This window comes from Colius striatus, chromosome 16, assembly GCF_028858725.1.
Source record: "Colius striatus isolate bColStr4 chromosome 16, bColStr4.1.hap1, whole genome shotgun sequence".
In the NCBI taxonomy this organism is placed as follows: domain Eukaryota; kingdom Metazoa; phylum Chordata; class Aves; order Coliiformes; family Coliidae; genus Colius; species Colius striatus.
This window is the reverse complement of record NC_084774.1, coordinates 7,247,491-7,270,773: the sequence shown is the minus strand read 5'-3', so window position 1 is coordinate 7,270,773 and position 23,283 is coordinate 7,247,491. Positions and strand designations below refer to the sequence as shown.

Sequence of the window (23,283 nt, the reverse complement as noted above, 5' to 3'; positions counted from 1 at the left end):
TCAACTGCATTGAGACTCTTGCAATGCACTGAAAAGGGCAAAAAATAAACCCCAAAAACAAGAAAAAAAGGAAATGGGGGACAGGGGGGAGGGAAAAGAGGGGAAGAGAGAAGGGGTGAAAGGGAAAAAAAGGAGGAGAGGGAGAGAAAGGAAGAGGGGGGAAAGGGAGAAGGAAGGAGGGGAATTGAAAAGGGAAAAACGGGGGAGAAAAAGAGAGAAAAAAAGTAGGGAGAGAAAAAGGCGTGGGGGGAGCAAAGAAGAAGGATGACGAGGTAACTCCTGAGCTCCTGCCGAGGGACCCTCATCCGTGGCCGGGCACGGCGGGACGGGCCGGGACAGACCCAAGATCCGCCCCGGGGACACCGGGAGGTGGCGGCAGAGACCGGGGGAAACGGCCCCGGGGCTCCCAGGACGGGCGCCGGGGCTCGGGCGGGTCCCGGAGCGGCCCTCACCCAGCGCCGGGCTCAGGCACACTGACTGCCCGGGGATACTGAGCCCTCACCCGGCGCCGGGCTCAGGCACACTGACTGCCCGGGGATACTGAGCCCTCACCCGGCGCCGGGCTGAGGCACACTGACTGCCCGGGGATACTGAGCCCTCACCCGGCGCCGGGCTCAGGCACACTGACTGCCCGGGGATACTGAGCCCTCACCCGGCGCCGGGCTGAGGCACACTGACTGCCCGGGGATGCTGGGCTGCCAGGCCTCTCCGGGCTCACAGCCTCTGTGCCACCAGGGTTCTCCAAAACAAAACCCTCAGGGAGTCGTTTTGGTGCGGGTGAGGGGCTCAGACCCTCCAAAGGACACCCCAAAGGGCAGCAGCGCCTGCACGGCCGCTGGCAGAAGCAAGGTGAGGCAGAGGAGAGGGAAGGAGGAGCTGATCCATCCCAGGGATTCCTGTAGCCTTAACAGGGAAGGTTTACACCCCACAAGCTCCAGTCTCCTGGTTCACTTGGTGAGCTGAGAGCCTCCTGCTGCCCTCCAGCCCCCTGGGCAGGGAAGGGCTGTACCAGCCCCCTCAGGAGCCAAGGGAGTCGAACTGTGCACCCCACTCAGCACCCCTGGGGCATGCTCATGTCTCCCAGGTGAAGGGATAGTCCCCTCTCAGGCTTTGGGTCCTTCCTGGTGCCCTGTGCCCCTCCAGAGGGTTGCAGATGGTGCAGACAGGCACCACTGTCACCAACATCATTGCACACCATCTCCATGGCCCATCTTCGCACTTCTCTGGCACAGCACCAGTGCCAGCACCACACCTCACACTGCAAAATACAGGACCCAATGAACACACCCATGAACTACATCCTCAATCCCCACCAGGAAGCCATAAAGTGAAGGGGACCAGCAAGGTTACACTCCATCTCCCAGCTCCTCCACTCATGCCTCCTCCTGCCAGTGAGCACTTGGGAAGGGCAGACCTGCCCCTGGCCACTCTCATCTGGACCTGGGAGGGCTCCAGCTATTTTCAAGCCAGGTGAAACAGCTGCTCAGCATTTTGGTTTTAAAACCAGAGCAGCCCTAGGAGACAAATCAACCAGGTGTCATCACAGGGGGCAGAGCTGGAGACCAGGAATTCACAAAGTGAGTCACTTACCCCTCAGCAAACAGGGGATAAAGGCAGGGGGGCTGGGGAGGGCAGAAAGGCAAATGCAGGGAAGGATGACAAACCCATCCCAGCAAGCAGAGCTCTGCAGGGACAGGCAGGCAGCCAGGCTCGTGCTCCAGGGACTTGCAGTGTGCCCGCTGGAGTGCTTTGCAAAAACAAGGCAGTTTTACACTGAGGGCGGTTGTGGAAAGTACATGGGATTCTTGCAAGAGAGACATGAAGCCCAGGAGAGAAAGACAAACATACATTGTTCCAAGAAGCACATCCAAGGACCTGTCACAGCCACGAGGCACAAGAACATGAAGATCGCAAACATCACTGATTCGCTGGCAAAGAGCAGCTCCCACAAAGCAAAAGTCAGCCCTGGGAGCACATGGCTCTGCCTTGCCCAGCCCTGGCAGCACATTCTGACCTCTGAGGGCACCCCAGTGACTGACCAGGCAGCAAAGAGCAGGGTAAGTGTTTGCTACTCCCTCCCCATGGGAGCCTGTGTACTAATCCTAACTTGTTTCCTTCACCCCTGCTAATCCCAAGCACTCCCAGGAGCAGATCCACCAGGGATTTCCTCAAGGACAATAATCCAGTTAAATACAGCACTTCTTAAGACACTTGGCCCTGCTCTCTGCACAACCCACCCTCTCCCATGGCCCTAGGGGACTGAGAAGGGTCCCATCCCTGAGGGCACCAAGCTGTAAGAGCAGAGGGGTTTGGAGAGAAGCAGCAGTTCCCTCCAGCTCTTAAGGGCAGAGCTGCTTTAGGCCAACATGGCACAAAGCCAGCTGTGGATTGCTCCCAGAGCAACAGGTACCAGAGAAGCTAGAACAGCTCTACACCCACTCCAAGGCCTGCATCAGTTTAACTGAGTTGGCTTGAAACTTGGTCAAGTTTGCATGTTGCTCTCCTCTAAGAGCACACAAAGGTGCTGCTGTCATCAAGGAACATGCACAGCCTCATCTCCACCTCTTTGTCCCTTCCAGGGGACAGCTCTCCGAAAGCAGCATCACAAAACTGACCACCTGAGAAGGGAAGGGCTCTCCTCAATGCCATGCTCACCTGCTTTCCTTACCTGGAAGAGCTTCAATAGCTCCAGAACAGCTGGTCCTGCAGGAGTCCCTTGTGGGGCAGATGCTGAAGGCAGTGGGGAGCTGCTGAGAAAGCCCCTTGGAGCTGCCACCACTGAGCCAGCCCCCAGTACACCCAGGGCTTACACAAACATGAACTCCCTGTTACCCTGCTCCCAAAAGTAACTTTGGATCAGAAACAATCCAAAAAGCCAGTTTTAGAAAGTACCAGTTTATTTGAGAAAAATAAACCAACAAATCAGTAACAGTGGAAATTCCCCAAGAGCAATTACACAAGAGAATCCAAATATCCCGAGCAGATGCTGCTCCTGCCTTCCCGGCAGTGCTGGCCATGAGCAGGGAAGGCCTCCCTTCTCCTTCCCAGCCTGCCATGACCTCTGTGCAGTTTTTAGAGCCTCCCAGAGCCCAGTTTCCCTGAACACACTTGTACTGGGACCAAGTGAGTATATCAAGCTGGAAGAGGACCCTTGGGGAAAGTCCCCTCCCAGCAATGTCTCAACACACAGCTCCTCACATCACCTGCCCAGCTCTGAGCAGCAGCTGCACCAGATGAACTTTGTTCTGTCACCTCTATGAACTTGGCTTTGAGCCTACACCAAAGCCTCTGTAAGGAGGCTTCAGGAATCAACAGGGGTTCTAAATACCCTTCACAGCCCTCTGGTTTTGTGCTGCCAACCCCATTTCTCAGTTTTGGGACCCACACTCAGATGTTGAGTTAAACCACACACCACACTGAAAGGGCTGCAGGACATATCTTGCACAAAGCAATTCTGGTCTAAAGCTCAGCAGAGGCAGGAGCTATGAACATGATATACATAGGACCCACAGCAGGAGGTTCAGAGCCAGAGTCATCCATCTGTGAGATGCTGCCAAGGCTGAATTCTAGAGACCACAGCCAGCCCCCAAAACAGAGTTCTTCTTTCCAACACCTGCTTTGAAGAGCCATCCCAGATGGGGATCCCTGCTCCAACTCAGAGGATCAAACCCAGCACATCACTGCCCACAGGCTGCTGTTTCCCCACACAGCCCAAGGCCCTGGCTTGCCCTCCCTTGCACAAGCCCACTCAAGCTCTAGAGGAGACAAACAGCAGTATGAAGGAGATCAAGCCTCTACAGTAAGGCTGCTGAAGAATAAACTCCAGCCTTTGCACTCTTAACTGTGTATTTCTCAGTAAAATATATAATATATAGCTCTACAGGACTGATTACAATATATTACAGGTGAAAAATACTCTTGTCTTTTCCCTACTTCAATCACATGATGAAGCCACTTTTGCATACAGATTAATCCTAGAAGTTATTGCCTTGAATTTATAATTAAAACTCATGGAATAAAGCTTAAATAGTTTTCACAGAGACTCATTATATTAGTGTTTTACATAAAAAAAAAAGGATAAAAGTTAACAAATGAGAAGAGCAGCCATTCCAGAAACTATAAATAGTTCTATTTAAAAAACAATCAAATGCTAAAAGTTATGAGAAAAACCATAAATACCTTGACCCTCTACAGTAGCTGCTAGAGAACTAGAAGAAACCTGTAACACACTGGAGCTTCATCTGCTGCAGTTCAGAAGATGAGTCCTATAAAACAACAGCTCTAGAGAAATGCCTGGCCAAAGGAAACACAAAGGGATTGAAAAAATAAATCTGAGGAAATTAAAAAAGTAGATTTTTTATTATTCTTCTTTCAAAACAATTTCTACAAACTTTATATAAACATGAGGCTGTTCTCTTTAGAATTGTTATCAAAAAAAACCCTACAAGCAAGCCTTAAGAAGAGGTAAGGGACTGAAGGCAAAGAAAGGGTGTTGTCATAGCCAAAGAAAACTGGCTGTCCCAATTTCAGAGAGGAACAACCCTTGCCTGGGGCAACAGGAGAGACTCAAATCTCCTGGGGAAGACATTCCCACAGGCCCTTTATGGCATTCAGGGATTTTTGAGCCCCTATGGGCCTTTTACTCCCTGATAAGGCAACATTATCTGTAGTGTAAGAGATTCATAAATAGTTCTCCACAAAAAACACCCAAAGCAGCTTCACATCACAGCCTGCTGCAAGGCATCTATCAGCAAGGGCTACCCACAAGCCATCTTCTCTAGAAGCAGCCAATCTGAGCACGACACGGGACGCAAGCACATGGTGTTTGCTTCCATACAGTCTGCTTTGTGTTTAGCTACCCTCTGTAAAACCAAGCAGGAGAATTTGGCATCTTTATTCTTTTGTTAAGCTAGCTTTAGGGGGGTTAAAAAAATTACAACTGAGGGTTTGGGGTTTTTTGACTCTTTGTATTTCACTGGGCCCTTGGTAGCTGAGCAGGGTGGGAAGGGGCAATGGTTTTTGTCTCAAAGTTGCTTTGAAATTCAATCCAAAAAGAGCATTTGTTCAGCAGATCTCATCTGAGGGCACACAGTCTCCACACAGTCTGTTTGTCCCTTGATGGGCACAAGGTGCTGTTGAGCCTTAAGCATAGAATTCATTTGTAGGGGCTTTCTTGTAGATGGGTTTCTTTCCCAGGTCGTAACTGCCTTCATCCTTTTTCTTCATGCGATAGATTAAGAGGAGGATCAGGAAGACAGCAAACAGGAGACCCACTGCCCCTCCTGCAATGAGAGCTGGGGAGGAATAAAACAGAGCATGAAGTCTAAACTCCTGGACAACTCCATCAGCTACATCTCAATCTGCTCCAGGAGTATCTGCCCCCATGCCTCTCACCGTGCGTCCTGGCATTTCCAGCAACAGCAGATGTCATTAGAAAAGGCCAGAGTTTGCTTTACATGCAATCACAGAATGATCCCATGCTCCACATTAACCAGGTGGTGCTAAATCTGCCAGTTTAGTGCAAGAAAGAAAGTTTCACCAAAGGGCATCCTCCCTGCCTGTGTGGAAATGAACTGAACTCACTCCAAAAAAGCCCCACAACCCAGGAACAGCATCAACTGCAGGAAAGTGGTATAGCTCTGATGTGTTTCCTTAAATGTATGTGTGAGCACACTGTGAGGACTCCATGCTTCAATAACATCCTACTGCCATCACCACTTCCCTCCAAAACACACCCCAACCAAAATCTACAGACCCACACAAAACCACCAGATTTTTCTCCCCACAACAAAAATGGCCACAAGGAAGTTTATCCTTTGCTGTGACATCTACTGATTGCACCATATCAGCTTCTTTAGGTGATCTTTGCAATCCCTCTTTCAGTCACTCCTCCAGCTGGGGGGGTGGCTGCAGATGGGCAAGATGCTGAGTTCTGTACTCAGGCCAAAGTGCTTGATGAAACGTGCCTTGAGACAGATCTGTCCCACAAGCTGAGGGGAAGATTGTCTTGAGCAAAACAGGTGACTGAGGTACTCAGATCCGTAACAGCTGACTAGAGGTGTTCAGATCCCTTAGAGGGGTTGTTTGGTTCCTGGTAAGGCTCAGATGAGGCAGGACTGGGGCGGAGGTTAGCAGGAAAACACCTCTATTTGATATGAAAGTTTAAGATGTCACTGATTTATGGCTAGATATGCCTCTTGAGGCAGTATCTGGGTGCAGAGCAGCTGCCACATGACTTGTCTGGCATTGAAGCCAACAGTCAACTGGCAGGCTCAAAACCAAGCTGTGTACCCAGCAAAGCAAGCACTAGGCTCTTCTGCTGTTTAAGGACTGGAAGGCAGAAGTGACCCTGCTACAGGTAGTCCCAGGGGTACTGCATCTCCCTCCCCCTGTCAAAGACAACTGTACCCCAGAGAAACAGGAGCAACAAAAGCCATTTTGATTTACAGTATTAATGACTTATCAGGACAAGGTGGAGTATTACCTGTAAGGACTTCTGTTCTTTCAAAGATGCTGCTGTTGGCTGTGCTTGCCATGGAGATCTTGTTGGACAGGTTCTCTTCGACAGGTACAGCTTTGTCTGCAATGATTTCATTGTCCACCATCGTGTTTTTCTTCTCACCTTCTACCTTTCTCTCAGTATCTCCAGGGATATAGTTGTCAGATATCTACAGAACACAGACAAACCACACCCATCAGTAAGCAGCACCCAACCTACCAACAATTCAAAGTGGAAGGGCGTGCAAGGAAAAGAAAGTTTGCTTAGTGCACTATGAGTGTTCCTGCTCATGCAGGCAGGCTGCTCTCCAGGCTGGGTCTCACAGGGGGAAGGGTATTCAGGAAGCTCCACAGGCACAGCAGAGTGGTTACGTGTTACTTAACAGGTGCAGAGGCAATACCTACCACAGGAGTCTCCATGGTGGTCAGATATATGGCATCTTCAGAGTCTGAGTAGTCTGCAGAGGGGACAAAAAAGAAGTAAAGATAAACCACATTAGATGATACCTTTTCCTCTCATTTCCCACAATACCTGGAACTGCAGGCAAGCTAGGAGTCTTGTCTCTGCTGACAACTCTTACTCTCTTTCCACTAGAGCTTCTACCATTTAATGGCTTTGATTGCATAAGAACATGAAACGGAATCTTAAAACCAAGAGCTCTCACTTGGGAGGGGTCTTCAGCTGGATGCCCTGCTGCAGATCATCAGGAGTCACCCTGCAGAGCAGGTCTGCTATAGCTTGCTGAGCTAGTGCCAGCGGAGGGCAATGCACTCACCACCCATCCCTAAAGGATAGTTGGCCAATTCTTTGCTTTCCAGATCTGCCCAGACACGTCAGGCACCAATTTCAGCACTTCTTCCTTTCCCTTTAGAGAACAAACATTCACATAAAGGGGACATGGAGCTGCAGAAACTGGTTTGGGGAGGGAGCTTTGCACGACAGAGCTTACTTGAACACCAATCAGTCTTTTACCTTGTTTGCTCTCAGCTGAGATACCAACTTTAAGCCTTTTAACACTGTCTCAACAATATAGAAATAATAATTTAAAAGAAAATATCTGAAGTTTCTCAGAAGTTCTCTAGAGTTCAAGAGAGAGGACATCCAGGCAGTGTAATGTCTTTTCACTTGCAGTAAACCAAGCTTGGCTGGACTCCATCTGTCCTCCCCAAGTGATTCAACATCATGGTACAACCACTTTCACTGTTCTCATCTGTGAGTAACTATGGTTCACACAGCTTTCTCAGCTCCACCTGACTCTGGAGCTTAACTGTGTGCTTAGCCCATCACTCATGGGCTTGTGCTGGACAAAATTTCAACTGAGGGAGATCCATTTCCCTCCTTCCCTACTTACCTCCAGACCCAGATGTCTCATCTAGATCTAACCCATCAGAAGTTAAGTGAGGCTTGAATTCTCCAATGTCTTCATCATCTGGCAAGTCTCCAGAGGCAGGGTAGTCAAGCCATCGGGCATCCATGGTCTCAGTTTCTCTCACCTGTAAATGGGGGTGAGGAAGTGTTAAGTATCAGAAGCAAATCACAGAAAGTCAGGAGTTCAGAGCTAACACGTCACTTCCACCAGAACAATATTAAATGCTAAACTTCCTCTCCACCAAAAGCATTATTTTCATCAGCCTGGAAGTAGTTGAATTCCCTTGGCATCTCTCAGAACAGAAGGGAGCACCAGCCTGGGAGGGGAATTTCCTGAGAGCTCCAGATTCAGGAGGTTCACTTGGGCCCACAGGGTGAAAATAACACAACAGGATCTTAGTCAGGAGTTTATAGCAAAAGCATTTGGAAAAGCAATACCTTCAGCTTCTGATAAGGAGGGACTCAAAGGACTTGCTATTCCCAGACAAAAAGCCTTGCACCTCTGGGTCAGTTTTTTTGGATACCACCAAAGCCTCATGCCAAGGCAATTCCTTGTTTCCTGTCTTTAGAACAAACCTACATCACCCACAGGTTAAAAACCAGCCTGTCACTTCAGCTGAACTGCTGTGCAATATAGCGTGTTGTTCAAGAGCACTTGCTGTCAGTAATGACTTGCCTGAAGGAAGAGCTTGCCCTGCCTCACCTCTTACAACATAACCAAATGAATCTGCAAAACCAAGCTGGGGAGCCCATGGCCCAAAGGCTGCAGTTACAGACCCTGGTAGCAAAGGGACAGGAGAGGCTCAAACAGAGAGAATGAGCTGTTTGGCCACAATAGCCATTTACACTCCAGAGTTCATTTGCACTTGGACTTTCAAGGAGCCACAAGCTCAAGTCTTCTGCCCTTGCCAAGGTTATGTGACTCCCCCAGAACTACTTCTCATCCCACTGCCCTGGGGCCAGCCCCAGTGAGGGTACCACAGGTATCAGCACTTGAGTTGCACAACACCAGCCCACAGATTCCAGCAGCTCCAGATGCTTCCACAGCCATGAAGTCACCACTTCAACCCCTTCCCCTAGGGCGAGAAGCACAAGGCAGATGGATGGGTCCCATAGCTGGGGGCTGAGCTGTCAACATTTTTTGCATGCTGCACCCACAGAAATCTTTCTGAAGGGTTATCTGCCCAGGAGAGCAGTTTTAAAACATTCTTTACTCCTCAGCCCTGCAGATCCAAGGGCTCTCCTCAATGTACAGATATAGGGGCAGCTACAGCCTCCCAGGGGGTGAAGGTCAGGGACTCAGGAGGGTGAGCAGAGCTGGTGGCACCACCCCAGCTGCTTCATGGGGGCAGCAGCAAGGCTCTGGGAGCAGCTTTGCTGCTGGCCCAGCCAGGTGTGGCCCATCCTACAGCCCTGTGTGACACCAACTGACCAATTACATCTGTTGATCTCACAGCACTGGCTGACAACCAGCCACAAGCCATGTGTCAGCTTCCTCTGCCCACAGCCCCAGCCCTGCTCCCAGCCTGGATTCCCCTGACCTGGTTTTGCCACAGAGAAGGCACTGGGGTCAGGGCAAGATGCTTGTTATTTTGCATAAGGAGCAGTGGCCATTAGATGTGCTTCTCATCAGCCCATTGAGGCATCTTTGGTATCTCCAGTGACTCTGCTGGAGGATAACCAAATGAACAGCTTGGAGGCATGAAGTGCTGAGGCCAGCTCTCCTCCTAGAGCCCTCCTAGACTCAGCTCTGCCCCAGCCTGGCACTGGGTGATGGGAAGGAAGCTGGGAAGAAACCACCTCAACCAGGGATTCCTAACACTACAGATAGCTTGCTCCAAGGCAAACTTATTTCAGGATCTATGAAATGCCACCAAAGCCAGATCTGCCCTGGAAAAGGCTGCCAGCATGCTGAGCTGCTCCCTGGATAGCTTCTGGCCTTTTCATCAAGGGGCAGGAAGAGCCCAATTCCCATCATCTGCCCAAGCTGGGAAGCACATTTGCTGCAGATCCCTACAGCCCTGCAGACCCATGCTGGCAGCAGCACTGTGCCCAGTCACACCCCTGTGCCAGCTCAGGCCATACTTCATCATGAATCACAGTCAGGTAACAAGTGTAGCTCAAGAGAACCAGTCAGTGAGGGTCTGGACAGCAGGTTGGGTTTATCAGATCAGCCCAGCCTCAGGCAAAGCCACAGCAGACAGCCACAGTGATTAGTATATACTGTGGAAGCACCAGGTTTGGCTATCAGAAAACTCCATTTAAATCAGCACAGACAGTGTTTACAAGCCAGAGGACACAAGGAAATTACTGACTCACAAGGGTAAATAAGATTATATGGGAGCGTTCCCTGAACTCACTCTTCATCATCCTCTTGAGCAAGGACAGGGAAGTTCCTGGAAGCCACAATCACCTCTCAAACTGTACAGGGAAACTATTCTTGTGGGCAGTGAGCCTCACTTTGCAGATTCATAAGCAGGGGAAGTTAAGAGCGCTGCTGGGCACCTCCACACTTACCCTCTGGGTTTCAAGACACAGTCTCCCAGGAAGAAGGTTCCTCCTGGGAGCTGGGGAATGGGCAGCCCAGGAAGAGTTAACACTGGAGAGCTGTGCTCTAGGGCAGGTCTGGAGCAAGCACATTCCTCACATACACACCTGTGAGAGGGCACACAGGCACTTCACAGAATTCCAAGCAAGGACTTTGGGCTTCCCATATGCCACATTAAGAGCTCCTTGGAGTATTGCTTCAGAAATGTATCCCTTTCCAAGAAGATTCAGTCCTCCCTACAGCTGCTACCAGGTGAGGAGGCACCACAGAGGGTACCCCATGCTTCTCAGCTGGCAGGCTGCAGCCAAGAGGAACAGGCTAGGAGACTGCTGCAGCCCTGACCTTGCCAAGTTGTCTCTGGCTACCTTCAGGTTCAACACCTTCTGCAACTGCCAGTTGGAGGAGGGCACAGGCACTGCCCTGGCTCTGCTTCCCACCACCAACTACCCCAGCGCTGGAGCCAGGCCAGGGACCTGCTGGGAGCATTGCCTGCACAGCCCCACCTCACCCCAGCAGCTCAACTACAGCCCTGCTATTAATATGCTCCTCTCTAGGAGAGCTCTGCACAGAAATCAGCCTTTTCTGCAGGACTCTAGTTCCAGGATTGCTTCTTCATGTTAAGCAGCTTTATCCCCAGTAAGCACCACGGGAGATTAAGCCCTGTGCTGGGGAGCAGCAGCTTTTCCTGCCTGCCAGTGGCAGAGGAGTTCATTCCGTGCCAGACCAGCAGCACGTCAGGCACGTGAACTACGAGCGTCATTCCTGGAAAAGCTGGGCACAGAGGTCTCATGTTTGAGCCCGAGACAAGCTGCACTACTGGATGAAGCCAGACACTGTTTGCTTAGTTGAGGCACAGGAATCCCACTGCTGGCAGCCCAGGCAGGGGTATACAGCCCTGCTGTGCTCCATCCTTAGCCCACTCCATTCCATTTTATGCTTCCACTTCCAGCCCCAGCACACACTAACCTTCTCAAAGCAAGAGCATCTGTTTATTGAGGCAGCAGGCAAACTTTCTGTCCCATGTGTGAATTCCCCCAGCCACTGGCTAGTTCTGGGAAACAAACCCCAGCAGCCTGTCTGTCCCAGCCCACGTCCTCACCACAGCCTTTGCAAACCCTTTCATAAAACCCCCGGATGATGTCTGGGGCACAGACAAAGCTTTCTAGACAAGGAACTGGCTTTTACAGCTGGTCCTTGTCTCTCAAACACACCAGAGCTCATTAAAAGCTTCTTTGAAGGGGCACAGGCAGCAAGACCTGCAGAGACTCAGGTATGCAAAGTGCAGGGAGCCCTTTATCACACCATAACTTTGGTGTGGAGACTCAGCACTCGCTCCTACACCTCCCTCCCCAGCACTGTGTACACAGCTCTCGGAGTAAACAGGAGCAAGGTGAAAGTCAACCTTTCCCAGACAAAAGCACATGGAGCTGGGCCAGCCTGGGAGGTGGCAGAAGAGGGGAGTGGGCAGAGGTGCAGAGATCTGTTAACTCTCTGTGGCCTGAAAGGACAGGTACATGTAAGCTGCTCCTGGGGCTCCTCAGGTGCTCTGTACTAAGGGACAGTGGGATAGATCACCTCATTTAACTTCAGCAAGCAGTACTACACAAAGTATCTTCCCCAGATCTCTGCTCTCAGGCAGATGTCACCTCATACCACCACAGTGCACATCCAGATCAGCTTAAGAAAGGGCTCCTGGACTATGGGAGCAGCTGCCCACAGCCCAGCCCTAGAGCCTGAGATCATTCTCACAAAGCCACCACCCCTTGTGCTGTCCTGCACCAGGAGTCAAAGAGCACCAAACCCAACAGGGCCCTTCCAGGGGAAGGATGCAAAGCTCTGTAAGCCACCAAGCCCATGAAAGGGAATTTCCATACAGTTTACTTCCTCCGAGCTCTTGCAGGAGCACACAGAGCAGGGAGGTTTTAAAGCTCAAGCAAAGTGTGCAAGGGTGCAGGGGTTGGCAGAGGAGGTCACCAGCTCACCCCTTCAATGCACTCCAGTCCCTCAAAACCAGGAAGGTGGAGGAGCCACACAGTGCTGGAAACAGGGTGGCTCATATGGGTGCGAGTCAGCCAAGAGGGATGACTGCCAAGGGAGGGAGGTATGCAGTGGTAACAGGCAGACAGCTCTATCTTCCCATCTCACTAAGCATTAAAGGAAAGTTACTGGAAGCACTGGGAGGTTCCAGCAGATGCAGCTCCTGCCAGACTAGTAAGAGAAAGCTCTACAATTCCCCCAAAGAATTGTTCACTCCCTCCATACTCCAGCTGTGTTGGGGGGGAAAAATGTTATACTAAAGTCACTTTTGTCCTGAGAGCAAAGCAGATATCACTGTTTCAATCTAGATCACACCTAACTCCTTCAATACATCAGTCACAGTAAAACATAATCCACTTGTGCCAACTCCTTGTGCCCATGCTTGCAGGGTACCACTTTACCTCCCATTCCTGATAAGCCTGTCCCATGTAATCCTCAGGACACACAGCTCATGCTGGCCTCTGTGCCAAGGGACAGAAGTTAAACAGCTCCCATCCAGGCACATATGTGTATTTAGTTCCATGACAGGCTCACCCCGAGGCTTCCAGACATGGTTAAATATTACTAGGGCTTTGCTTAAGGCTTTTCAAGGAGTCCCAGAGCACAACCTCAGGCACAGTGGCTTTGGGCAAAGCCAGTCTTGCCCATCTCCTCTCCAACAGCCTCTCTATAGGTACATTCCCAATTCCTATCACAGTAAGCCAGAAAGGTAAATCCAGAACACTTCTGAGGACCAAGGGGAAAATCAGAGGGAGAAGTACAGACCAGGGCTTGCAGGCAGCTCCTGGCTGGCAGCAGGGATAGCACTGCCCCCCCAAAGGGCAGGGTCTTGCTTAATAAAGTAGAACAAGAGCAACATGCAGACTGACAAACTGTTCTGCTGGTAAAAGCATCACTCGTTCCAGATGACTTCTGTGGAGCATTCCCAATCCCTGTCCAAGCAGTTTTCCATCTCCCTGCAGCAACAAACCCAGTTGTGTGTTCACAGTCTCAGCCCAGGTCACCCCCCAACTCACCCCCACTCCCCCTGTGATTCTTTAAGCTGTGTCAGCACAAGCAGCTCTCCTGGAGGCTCACGCGGCAGCAGAGCCGTAATCCCTGTGACGATTATACCATAATCCTGGGCCCTGGCGAGTGTCCCGCTGTCACAGGTGCCTCCCCTGCAGCAGGGATGAACCCTCCTGGGCTCTGCTTGCTCAGAACAGGCTTCCCTGCACTCACAAAGTCAAACCTCTGTTCCCTTTGAACCTGTGTGTGTTGGCTTCCACACCAGCTGCTCTCCTCAGAGCACACCGTGCACACGTGCCTGTCGGGCCATGGCGTGGAACCAAAGCACAGATTACAAAGGAGTGAAGTCTTTGTTTAACTGCTCTTGCCTGATGAAGCCATGAAGACAGAGTCCTTTGCCAGACAGGCATATGCTGGGATCTGGTTACTGCAATGGAGGCAAAGGAGCTGCTCTAAATACTCGATGTCCAGCTCTAGAGACCTACAGAGCCCAAGCAGAAGGAGACAACTGCGTCCCCGCTCCAGGCAGAGAAGGTAAAGCTCAGCAGGCAGTTGCAGATGGTTGTGTGTCAACCACTTGCCCTGAAGCAAATAATGATAAGGTTGAGATGAAAACTGCAGGAGGGGAAAGCAGGAACTCTCATGTGACTCAGGAGGAAAACAACTGCAGCAGTAACATTCTGCACCCCTGAAAGGTTCTGCTGGCCAGGAGCAGTCACACACACCTACTTCATAAAGATACTTTGTTGTATGTGCAAACCTGATCATAGGTATTGCACACACTTCACTGTCAGAGCTTAGTTCAGAAGTTGGAGAAATCTGTTCAAAGTGGGTCAGGCTCCCAACTCAGCTGCCCTGCTGTATACTCCTATGGCTTCTAGGGCTCCTAGTGCATCCTCGGCTGTGGAAGAAAGCAAAGGATATAGAGGCCTCAGCAAAGCAGCTTTTCCATCAAGGATGATTTCTCATGGCGCTACTTCAGGCTCAGGATGTTCCACATATCCCATTTCCCCCTCACACTAGGGAGAGGCCTGTCCTCACTGCCCTTTCCTAGAATACAACTACACCCCAATATTTCCCTGGACACACACACAAGAGGAATTTCCACTGGGCAAGAAATACGTGACATGCATTTTTGGGATCTTTATGCTTCCTCATGCCAGAGTGTTAGCCAAATTCAGCCAGGCAGACACTCAGCTTCAAAGGGTGCCTTTCCTAGCTGGCTCACCACGCAGCTAATCTCAGCTTGTTTGTACAGTCAAGATTCCCAATGCTGCGCCCTACAAATGTTTCCTCTCCCACAACCCATTTTAATCTAATCAGAAGTAGTAGCCCAAAGATTTAGGCTCAGCCAGGGCAGCTGAGCTCTGCCAGCACAGTCATGCTCTTCAAAATTTTGCTCTGCTGGCAAAACTACCAGCAAAAAACCCCTGTAGCAGAGGAAGTTATCAGCACAAAAGCACTTGAGGCAGCGCAGCGTAGCACCCCGCTATCAGGCTACACTCTTGTAAGCATTTAGACAAACAAACATTTCACCATCAGGGATTTTCCTAGTTAGCTACAGCAGCAGAGGCTGGGATTGTAGTGCATGGGAGAATGGGGCTTGGTTTTTAATAGAGACATAGCTGACTTGGGCTGAGGTTGCATTGGCTTGGGCACAGAAAGCAGCAGATGCCACGTGTGCTGTTTATTGGGCTTAATGCGGCTGTACTTTGGGAAACCTGTCCTTCCCAGGAGCATTTTTCTGTCAGAGCTCTGGACTCCCAGCCAGGCTTCCTCCCCTCTCTGAGCAAGGAGCAAGTAGCTGGCAGCAGTTTTCCAGCCCTCCCTGACCAACATCTCTGCAGCCACACTCTCACAGTCAGGAGCAGAGGGACCCAGCTATTGTTTTGGTCACTCCTTCCTTGGCTCTGCAAAGCCTGTGCTCGCAAGTCCCTCTGTAAGCCACACACAGGACCAGCTCCTCACAGCAGCCTCGGGAAATCCAGAGTTAGTGCCAAGAACAGCCCGCACACAAACAGTCTCCTGCAAGATCCTGGCTCCAGCGTCTGCTCCACTGCACACCAAATATTTATCTCGCTGGGGAACAGAGTCTTCCAAGCAAAAGCTCCTGACATCAGGAAAGCCTGTATTTCCATTTGGGGACAAAGAGAAGTTTCTCTGGTTTTAAATGCAGCACTAGCCCACAAGATAAGCTTTTGCCACCCTCCTCACTGCCTGGCAGCCAGGATCTGTCCCTCCATCCATGGGTCCCATTCCTCCAGGTCAGCACAGCAGCACCCATCACACCTTCCAGAGACCATCCATCACCTCCAACTCTCCTTCCAGGGACCAGCTGCGGCTGCTGGCCACTGTGCCACACAGCAGCAGCATTTCAGTGCAAGCCCAAGGCAGGCACTTTCTCAGTTAATATTTACTTTTATTGCTACAGTTTGACTGTAACAGCAGCTAAAGAGCAGGAGGCAGGGTTAGCCTCCCAGCAAGGTAACCCAGGCAGGGTCACATCACTTTGTATTCAAGTTGGACAGCAAACAGCAGCACAGTTTTAGTCCAACTGTGGGAGAGACACCTTTTCCCCTGCAGCAGCTAAAGCAGAGCAGCATCAGAAGAGAGAAATCCTTCCCATGTCAGGCTTTGTTTTCCCTGACAGAACACAATTTGTTTAAGCAAGAAATCTTGTTTTTGCTTGACATGACACTGGCTGCTTGGGTAACAGTGCTATTGGTCTCCCAGTCTCCTTCCCAACCCCAGGAGTGAGTGTCTCCCTCAGATTTTAATTAGCTGCTTTGATTTTTAAGTTATCCCAATAATTCTTTTAACAACAGCCTCTTGACATTTTATAAGCAGAGTCTCAGTCTCAAAGGATTTAAGGATAAACTGACAAGAGTGCATACTTCCAACAAAACCAAGACTTTGACAAGAACTGTGTTTCTGAAGTCAGCAAGATGTGTGCTTTCCCCTCCTACGCTGACATTTTCTCCAGAGCCATGGCTAAGTATTTAACCCTCTCTTTTGAGGCTTTCCACTCCTGAAGCTTGCTTTGAACGCTTTCAGTCATTTCTGAGAGCCTTCTCCTCCCCTCATGCTACTCATTTCTAACTCTGTCTAAAAACACAGCAACCACGGAGCAAGTCAGTGGCTGTTCAAGACAAGGCCATTCTCTGATCTGCCTTTGCCAACACCAACCCAGCTGCTGGCAGCAGTCCCGGGTCAGAGCCCAACAACTTTTTCAGCCACCATAGCCTCAAGTCGAGGGCAGCACAGACTGCCTGCCCAGCGGCACTAGCTTTGCTTGTCACCCCTTTTCTAACCCCATAAAAAGAGATTCCGAGGCTGCAGCACCTCGGAAGTCTGAGTCATTGCTTTGGGTAAGGGGCCAGGGCTGTTAGTCAGAGGTGACAGCAGCGTGTCCGGGAGCTGCGAGGCCAAGCAAGTGCCAGAAACCCTGAGTCAGAGCATGACTACAAGGCAGAGGCTGCAACATTTACTGGACACCACCGAGGCACACGCTTAAAGAAACAAAAAATAGAATAGAAGCCTGAACTAATGTAGAAGTACAGCCCTAACAGCTCATTAACATGATCATTTACAGCCCCTAGCAGCAGTAGCTTATGACAAGTTAAACTCTTTAACTAGTCTGTTCAGAGCCACCAAGCCCAGTCTCATCACCAGAGTCTCATTCTAGTGCAAATCACCTGAATCCTTAATCTAAAGGGTTTGCATTCCACCGAGTCTCAAACAAACAGCCACACAGGCTCCACAACAGCAGCCCAGAGGTCAGGGCTGTGCAGGGTTTGTCCCCACCGGGTTTGTGATGCTTCACCAGCTTTAGCTTCCAGTTTGAGGCTGCAAAAGCAGCACAAGCCTGGTGCTGTCACAGGGCATAAAGGGCATAAACAAGCTGTTGGGAGCAAAGAGGAAAACACAGCTGCAAGGATCTAAGAGCAGGCTGAAGAGAAGTGTTAGCTCAAGAGCAAGGAAGTGTTCTGAAGGATGGACACTCCATTTTCTCTAGCCCAAGCAATAACTGGGGGGGGGGGGGGGGGGGGGGGGGGCAGCAAGGCACTATAACTTAATCAAGTAATCCTACAAGTCATTTACACTGCAGACTATAGAACCTCCCTTACTATCACCGAATTTTCAAAGCAGCTTTTTTAAGCCAGTCAATCCATCCATTGAGGCAGAACAACTTAACACATGCAAAACCCAACACAACCAGGTGTTAACTTACAGACAAGTGGATTCAAGCAGCCAGCACCTTATCAACAGAGCATTTACCAGCACCAAGAGTCAGAGGGGAGGGAAAAGCAGCTGCAGGAGCCATGCTGAAGTCTGCACACCAAGCAGCCAGCTGGTCCCTACTCTCCATCACTCTGAGGGCAGGTGAGCAGCTCCCAGTTTGTTCAGGAAGTGGGACACAAGTGTATTGAGAAGGCAGTAAGGCACCACAGGAAAGGCATGGCAAGGTCACATCAGGGTGCTGCACTTCAGGCATTTGAGAGCAGAAAACAGCCTGCCCACTCCAGCCATTCAGACAGCTAAGGCAACAGTAAAGCCATTAACAGAGGTTGAGAGGGGAGGGGAGAAAACAGAGGGGAAAAACACATTTTCCCTGTTGTTGGCCTGGATACAGAGCTGTGCAGGACCTCTAAGTGCCAAGGCCTTGGAAGACAACAACAGGAGGGGCAGGAAGGAGAGCAATCACGTTGGCTAACAGCCTGAACTTCCCAGAGTGAATGAGTCTCTGGTATCAAGAGTCCAAAAAGCACCAAGGTCAGCCCCATTTTACCTCTTGCATAAACTGTTTGAAAAACTAAACCACAAGACAGTGCTCTCCAGCAGGTCCTTAGGACAGATGAGAAAGGGCAGCAGCAGTTTCCCTCACCGTGCCCCAGGCAAGGAGAGGTGCCTGCTCCCACCCCTGTGGGTACCTCCACATCTGGTGCAGACACTGGGCTGCAGGTGACTGTGCCCCCCTGGACTCCCTCTGCAAGCAGCTGGACAAGGTGCTAGAGAGGCTGTTTCTTTCTACACATTACAAGCATTTCATCCTAACAGCCAGCTCAAAGTTCAACTACCATGAGCTCCTTACCTGGGGACTAAAGGACATTGCCTTAAGACACTGTAATTTTGCAATTCTGTGTCTCAGGGAGGCTGAAGCAAAGCAAGGATTTGTTCTACATGTTCAGCTGCCCCATGAGTTTGCCAAGGCAGAAGGTAAAATAACGTAAAAAAAGTGCAGATAGTAATGTCTTGATTTGATTGGGAGGGACAGATGAGAAACTGGGCAAAGAGCAGAAAGAACAGGCCTCGGGGATCAATGGCAGCAGGACAAGCCAAACCGGTTTTAACATTAGTAATGCTGCACTACTTTCCAAACACAGCTATCATCAACAAGACACCAGCTTTGCCAATCAGGCAGCTTTAAACCAGCAAACAACCCACAAACAGCATGAAGTCCCCCCCTCCTCTCTCCCTGAGCAATGGTCTCCCAGCAGCTTCTGCATTGGACTCCTGCTTGTCTCTATTGCTAGGGATGCACAAACATGATGCAGTGCTCAGAGACTTTTCCCACATACTTCAAGGCAGAAAAGTAGGGCAGCCACAACAAGCTTGCATCCCATAAGCACTGCTCAGGCCCTGCTGAGCTCCGAGCACCCAGAGCCCTCTTGCAGCTCAGGCAAACACAGGAGCAGCCCAAGCCCACAGCAGGCAGAGACACCTCTGCGGTGGGGGAATACTCCTCCTGCACTGCCAGGGGCACTTGTAGACGCTGAAAGGACAGGGAGAGCTCAACAACACCCACTCTGCCTAAGCAAGGGAGGGAGTAACCTGCCCACGCTGCCTTTGCTTTCTAAAGCACTCAAAGAGGACTGGTCCCAGGAGCCACAGCTTCTGCTCAGAGCACCCCTCGCTCCCCTGAGGGAAACATGCCGATGTTCTCACATGAAGCTGCCAGGCTGTTGTAACACAACCCACCCACAGCCTCTGCACCAACGTCACACTCCGGCACTTCAGTAACATTCCCCACCCTCTTACACATCCAAGATTGCTTCACACTGAGAAACCCCATCCCCACCAGAAAGCCACGAGAGGGGAAAGGAGCCAAGGCATTTTTGTTTGTACAGGCTTGGGGAAATATTCAAGCACCGAGCCACTCTCTTACATAAGCACAAGAAACACAATCCTCAGCTTGTTAAAAAACAGCTACCTGTCTTCACCCAGCCTGCACCAAAAAACCCAGAGCCACATGCTGTGCAGCCTTGCACGTTTTGGCAGTGCTACTAAAAAAAACCAACACGGGAGAAGTGCCAGCAGAACTCTCCCAAACAGTGTGTCATCCTCATCTCCTCCCCAGCAGCCTGTAACCCAAACAATTTGTTTGGATAAGGCTTTATAGTAGGCCAGTGTTACTTTTCAAACATACACTCCATCTTGAGTAGCTGAAAAGTTACAGATAAATACTCCCTACAAGATCTATACGAGGATTTACAGAACACATCTGTGCAAAGTTTGTTGTCTTTGCAGAAATCCGATGCTTGCAGACCACTCCGCTCCCCTGAGACTCCAAGTTGCATTTCATACCAAACATGGTCAATGCAACTTCCAGATGCTGTCTGCACCAAAGGTTTGCCCCTACTAGTTTGGGCCAGTTCTCAAACAAGCGATTCACGTGCTTAATAGCAGGGATAAAGACACCAGATTAAAGTGGATTTGGGCTGGTTGGTCTTAGCACAGAGTAGCAGCTGACAATTAATACAGATGCTCTCTGTGGGAGCTTCCTACTGTCCAGCCAGCACCCCACAACCTCACACCCCTATCTGAAAGTAGCCCAGCAGCACAGTCTTATTAGCTCTGATCTGCCCACTTGGCCTTCGATCCCAAAGGAAGCAATGGGGTTGATTAAACTCCGTTTTGAAAAGCCCTGATCTCCTGCAGTTACTTTAATCTCTGCAGCTCTTTCAGGCTGGCAGAGGAATCTGCCTTGGTCATGCTATCAGCAAGAGGGACACACACACACACACACACATAAACAAACAAACAGCAGCGAAAGCAGAATCCTGAAATCGCTGCTTCACCACGAAGATCCCACGTGTGCCCAGCTTGAAGCACCCAAACTGTTTGACCTCATTCTATATCTAGAAGACTCTTAAACCCTTCATGGTAACTCATCATTTTTTGCTCCCACGTGGATAAGGAAGAAGGAAGGTTTGATAGATATCTAAAGACAGCAGGGATCAGCTCAACCAACCTCAGGCCAGACTGGAAAGCCAACCCAGGCACGGCAATGCCTATAACCCATCACAAATTCACAATAAAAGAAGGATTAAAGGACTTAAAGGCACGACTGGCAGCTGGAGATCAAAGCTGTAATGGAGAGCGGTCCACTTCTATCCCATACCCTTGTACCCCGTCCTGCTCTAATTCCACCGGCCCCGATCACAGAAGGGCACGACGAGGCTGGCCAGTGCGTAGGGCAGGAAAGGGACAGAGGGTCAGGCGAGGAGTGGCACTGCCGCCAGGACAACGGACTCCACCGAGCCAGGGCACGGCTGCCAGGGCGTCAAACGGAGCAAGCACCGCGCAAGGCAGAGCGGGGGAACGCGAGGGAGGAACGGGAACGACCCCCTTGCCATTCACCCATGTGCCCCTCACCCCTTCCTCGGCGAAGGGCAGCCGGGGGCAGACCCCCGGGCGGGCAGCAGTGGCATGAGCTACCAGCCAGCGGAACCCGCTGCCAGCACAGCCCCGAACAAGAGCCGTGCCGAGACTCCCGGGAGCACCCTTCCCTGCCGCGGCTCGACCCCTCTCCCCTCCGCGTCCCGGCGGCACTCACCGACTCGGCGGCGGCGGGCAGGAGCAGGCCGGGCAGGAGCAGCCCGAGCAGCAGCGCGGCACGGAGCACCGGCGGGACGCGGGGCAGCGGCATGGCGGGACGGGGCTTCAAGCACCACCGACACCCAACCGAGCGAAACGGCTGTGGCCGGGCCCCGCCGCGCCGCCGCCCTTATAGCGAGGGCCCGGCCCCGGGGCGGAGCCGCCGCCTCGCCCCGCCTCAGCCCGGCACGGCGCGGGACACGGCCCGGCCGCTCAGCGGGCCCTCCGTGCAGGCAGGCACCGGCCGGGGAGAGGGGAAGGTGGCGGGGAAAAGGAGGAAGGAGGGGGAGAAAGGATAGGGGGGAGTTAAGGGGAAAGGGGGAGGAAGGGGAAAGTAGGGGGGGTAAGGTGAAAGGGAGAGGGAAGGGGAAAGGGGGAGGGGTAAGAAGAAAGGGAGGGGGAAAGCAAAAGTAGGGGGGTAAGGGGAAAGAGAAAGTGGGGGGTTAGGTGAAAGAGAAGGGGAGGTAGGGGGCTAGGGGAAAGGAAGGGTTAGGGTTATGGGAGGAGTTAGGAGAGGGAACAGGAAAGTAGAGGGGTAAGGGGAAAGGGAAAGTGGGGGCATAAGGGGAAAGGGAGGGGGAAAAGGAAAGTGGGAGGGTAAGGGGAAAGGGAAAGTGGGGCTGGGGTAGAGGAAAGGGGGGAAGCAGGCACCAGCACCCGCTTTTGCAGCAGTCCCCAAGTGACAATCTCACATTCAGAGGACTTGCTGCGGTCAGTTGCCAGCAGGGCTGTTACATCACACGCTTCTGGTTGGAGATGGAAAATGAAACTGCTCCATCTGCCTTCTCAGTAAGTGGCAAGTGCAAAAAACCCACACAGATAAAGAAGGGGAAAAACCCTCCAGCACAGTTCAACTACGTCAGTTTTACTCATCTCACTAATAAGTTTGCCTGACCAGGAGGATTTGCTTGAAAGCATCCACTTCAGCCCCCTAAAAACCCAAGGTACACCTGAACTGCTGTACCAGTGCACCCTCTGGGTCAGGCCCTCCTTTACCCCGAAGTCACATCAGTTTGCACCTTGGCTCTAGTTTGTAGCGAATAAAGTATTTCCTTAGCGGGGAAGCAATGCACAGACTGCAAAGGCCCTGTGCTCTGATGCCAGCTGTCAGGTAGGGATGCAAACTCTGCTGCATCTGGTTCTCAGGCAGCTCCAGCACTGAGGAAAGTGCTGGGCACTGACAAAGCTATCCCCTGAGTTCTCTTATCCCACCTTAGCATGCTAACCCTCAAAGCAAAAAGATCCCTAAGGTGAAGCAGCCTTCCCAAATGCCCGTTCCTTTGGGAATAAGTAGGTACAGAGGGTGTGAGCTGAGGTCAAGAGCTCTCCTCAGGGTTTGTTTGGACTATGACTGCTGACAGGAGAATCTCCTGGCAGCACTGTACTGAACTGACTGTGGAGCCAGTTGCCATAATATGAAGGGTTCAGAGTCTAAAATACACATGAAATAAGATCTGAGGACAACATACATCCAGGTGAGGGTAGGAAACAGCCTGGTGCAGGCTGTGGTGGAGGATTTCTGTAGCACATGACCGTCTGAGCTCACAACAGCAATGGATCACTCACCTTGTAGTTCACCTCAGCATCCAGGGCCACCAAGGATGCAAGGGAGGGATCTGTGCTGGGGGCTGGGGTACTGCCCTGCCTTATCACCCTCACTTCATCACACACAGGAGCAGGGAAAAGTCACTCCTGGTGTGGCTGGGGAGCCCAGCTCCAGGGAGCCTCCAGCTCTGGACACGCAGCAGAGGCGGGAGGCGGCAGATGGAGAGGAACAAGAACACATGGGCTGGGATAAACATGCAAAGACTGGTCTGTATCCTGACACCGTCTCCCAGCCAGGACACAGACTCAGTGGCACAAGGTGTCCAGAAGCACCCCACTCCTCTTTAACCCTCTAAATAGCACCTGTATTCGTATGCATGTGGCTCTGACCTCTCTGCAC

The 23,283-nt window shown here is 51.3% G+C and overlaps 1 protein-coding gene across 1 annotated transcript; it reads right to left on the bottom strand.

The window, feature by feature from the left end:
* Positions 1–2,879: 2,879 nt before the first annotated feature.
* Positions 2,880–21,461, bottom strand: SDC4 (syndecan 4). Its single transcript, XM_062009237.1, has 5 exons — positions 21,298–21,461; positions 7,851–7,992; positions 6,904–6,956; positions 6,485–6,668; positions 2,880–5,294 (listed from the first exon to the last, which is right to left on the bottom strand). The coding sequence occupies exons 1-5, from the start codon at positions 21,388–21,390 to the stop codon at positions 5,143–5,145; spliced, it is 624 nt and encodes a 207-aa protein (XP_061865221.1). The 5' UTR covers positions 21,391–21,461; the 3' UTR covers positions 2,880–5,142.
* Between the last annotated feature and the right edge of the window lie 1,822 nt (positions 21,462–23,283).

Excerpts from the sequence above, each read along its gene's own strand:
- SDC4 (XM_062009237.1), bottom strand. The coding sequence starts at position 21,390 with ATGCCGCTGCCCCGCGTCCCGCCGGTGCTCCGTGCCGCGCTGCTGCTC. Across the intron at positions 7,993-21,297 it reads TGCCCGCCGCCGCCGAGTCG|GTGAGAGAAACTGAGACCAT; the intron begins GTGAGTGCCGCC and ends CCCCATTTACAG. Across the intron at positions 5,295-6,484 it reads AAGAACAGAAGTCCTTACAG|CTCTCATTGCAGGAGGGGCA; the intron begins GTAATACTCCAC and ends ATTCCTCCCCAG.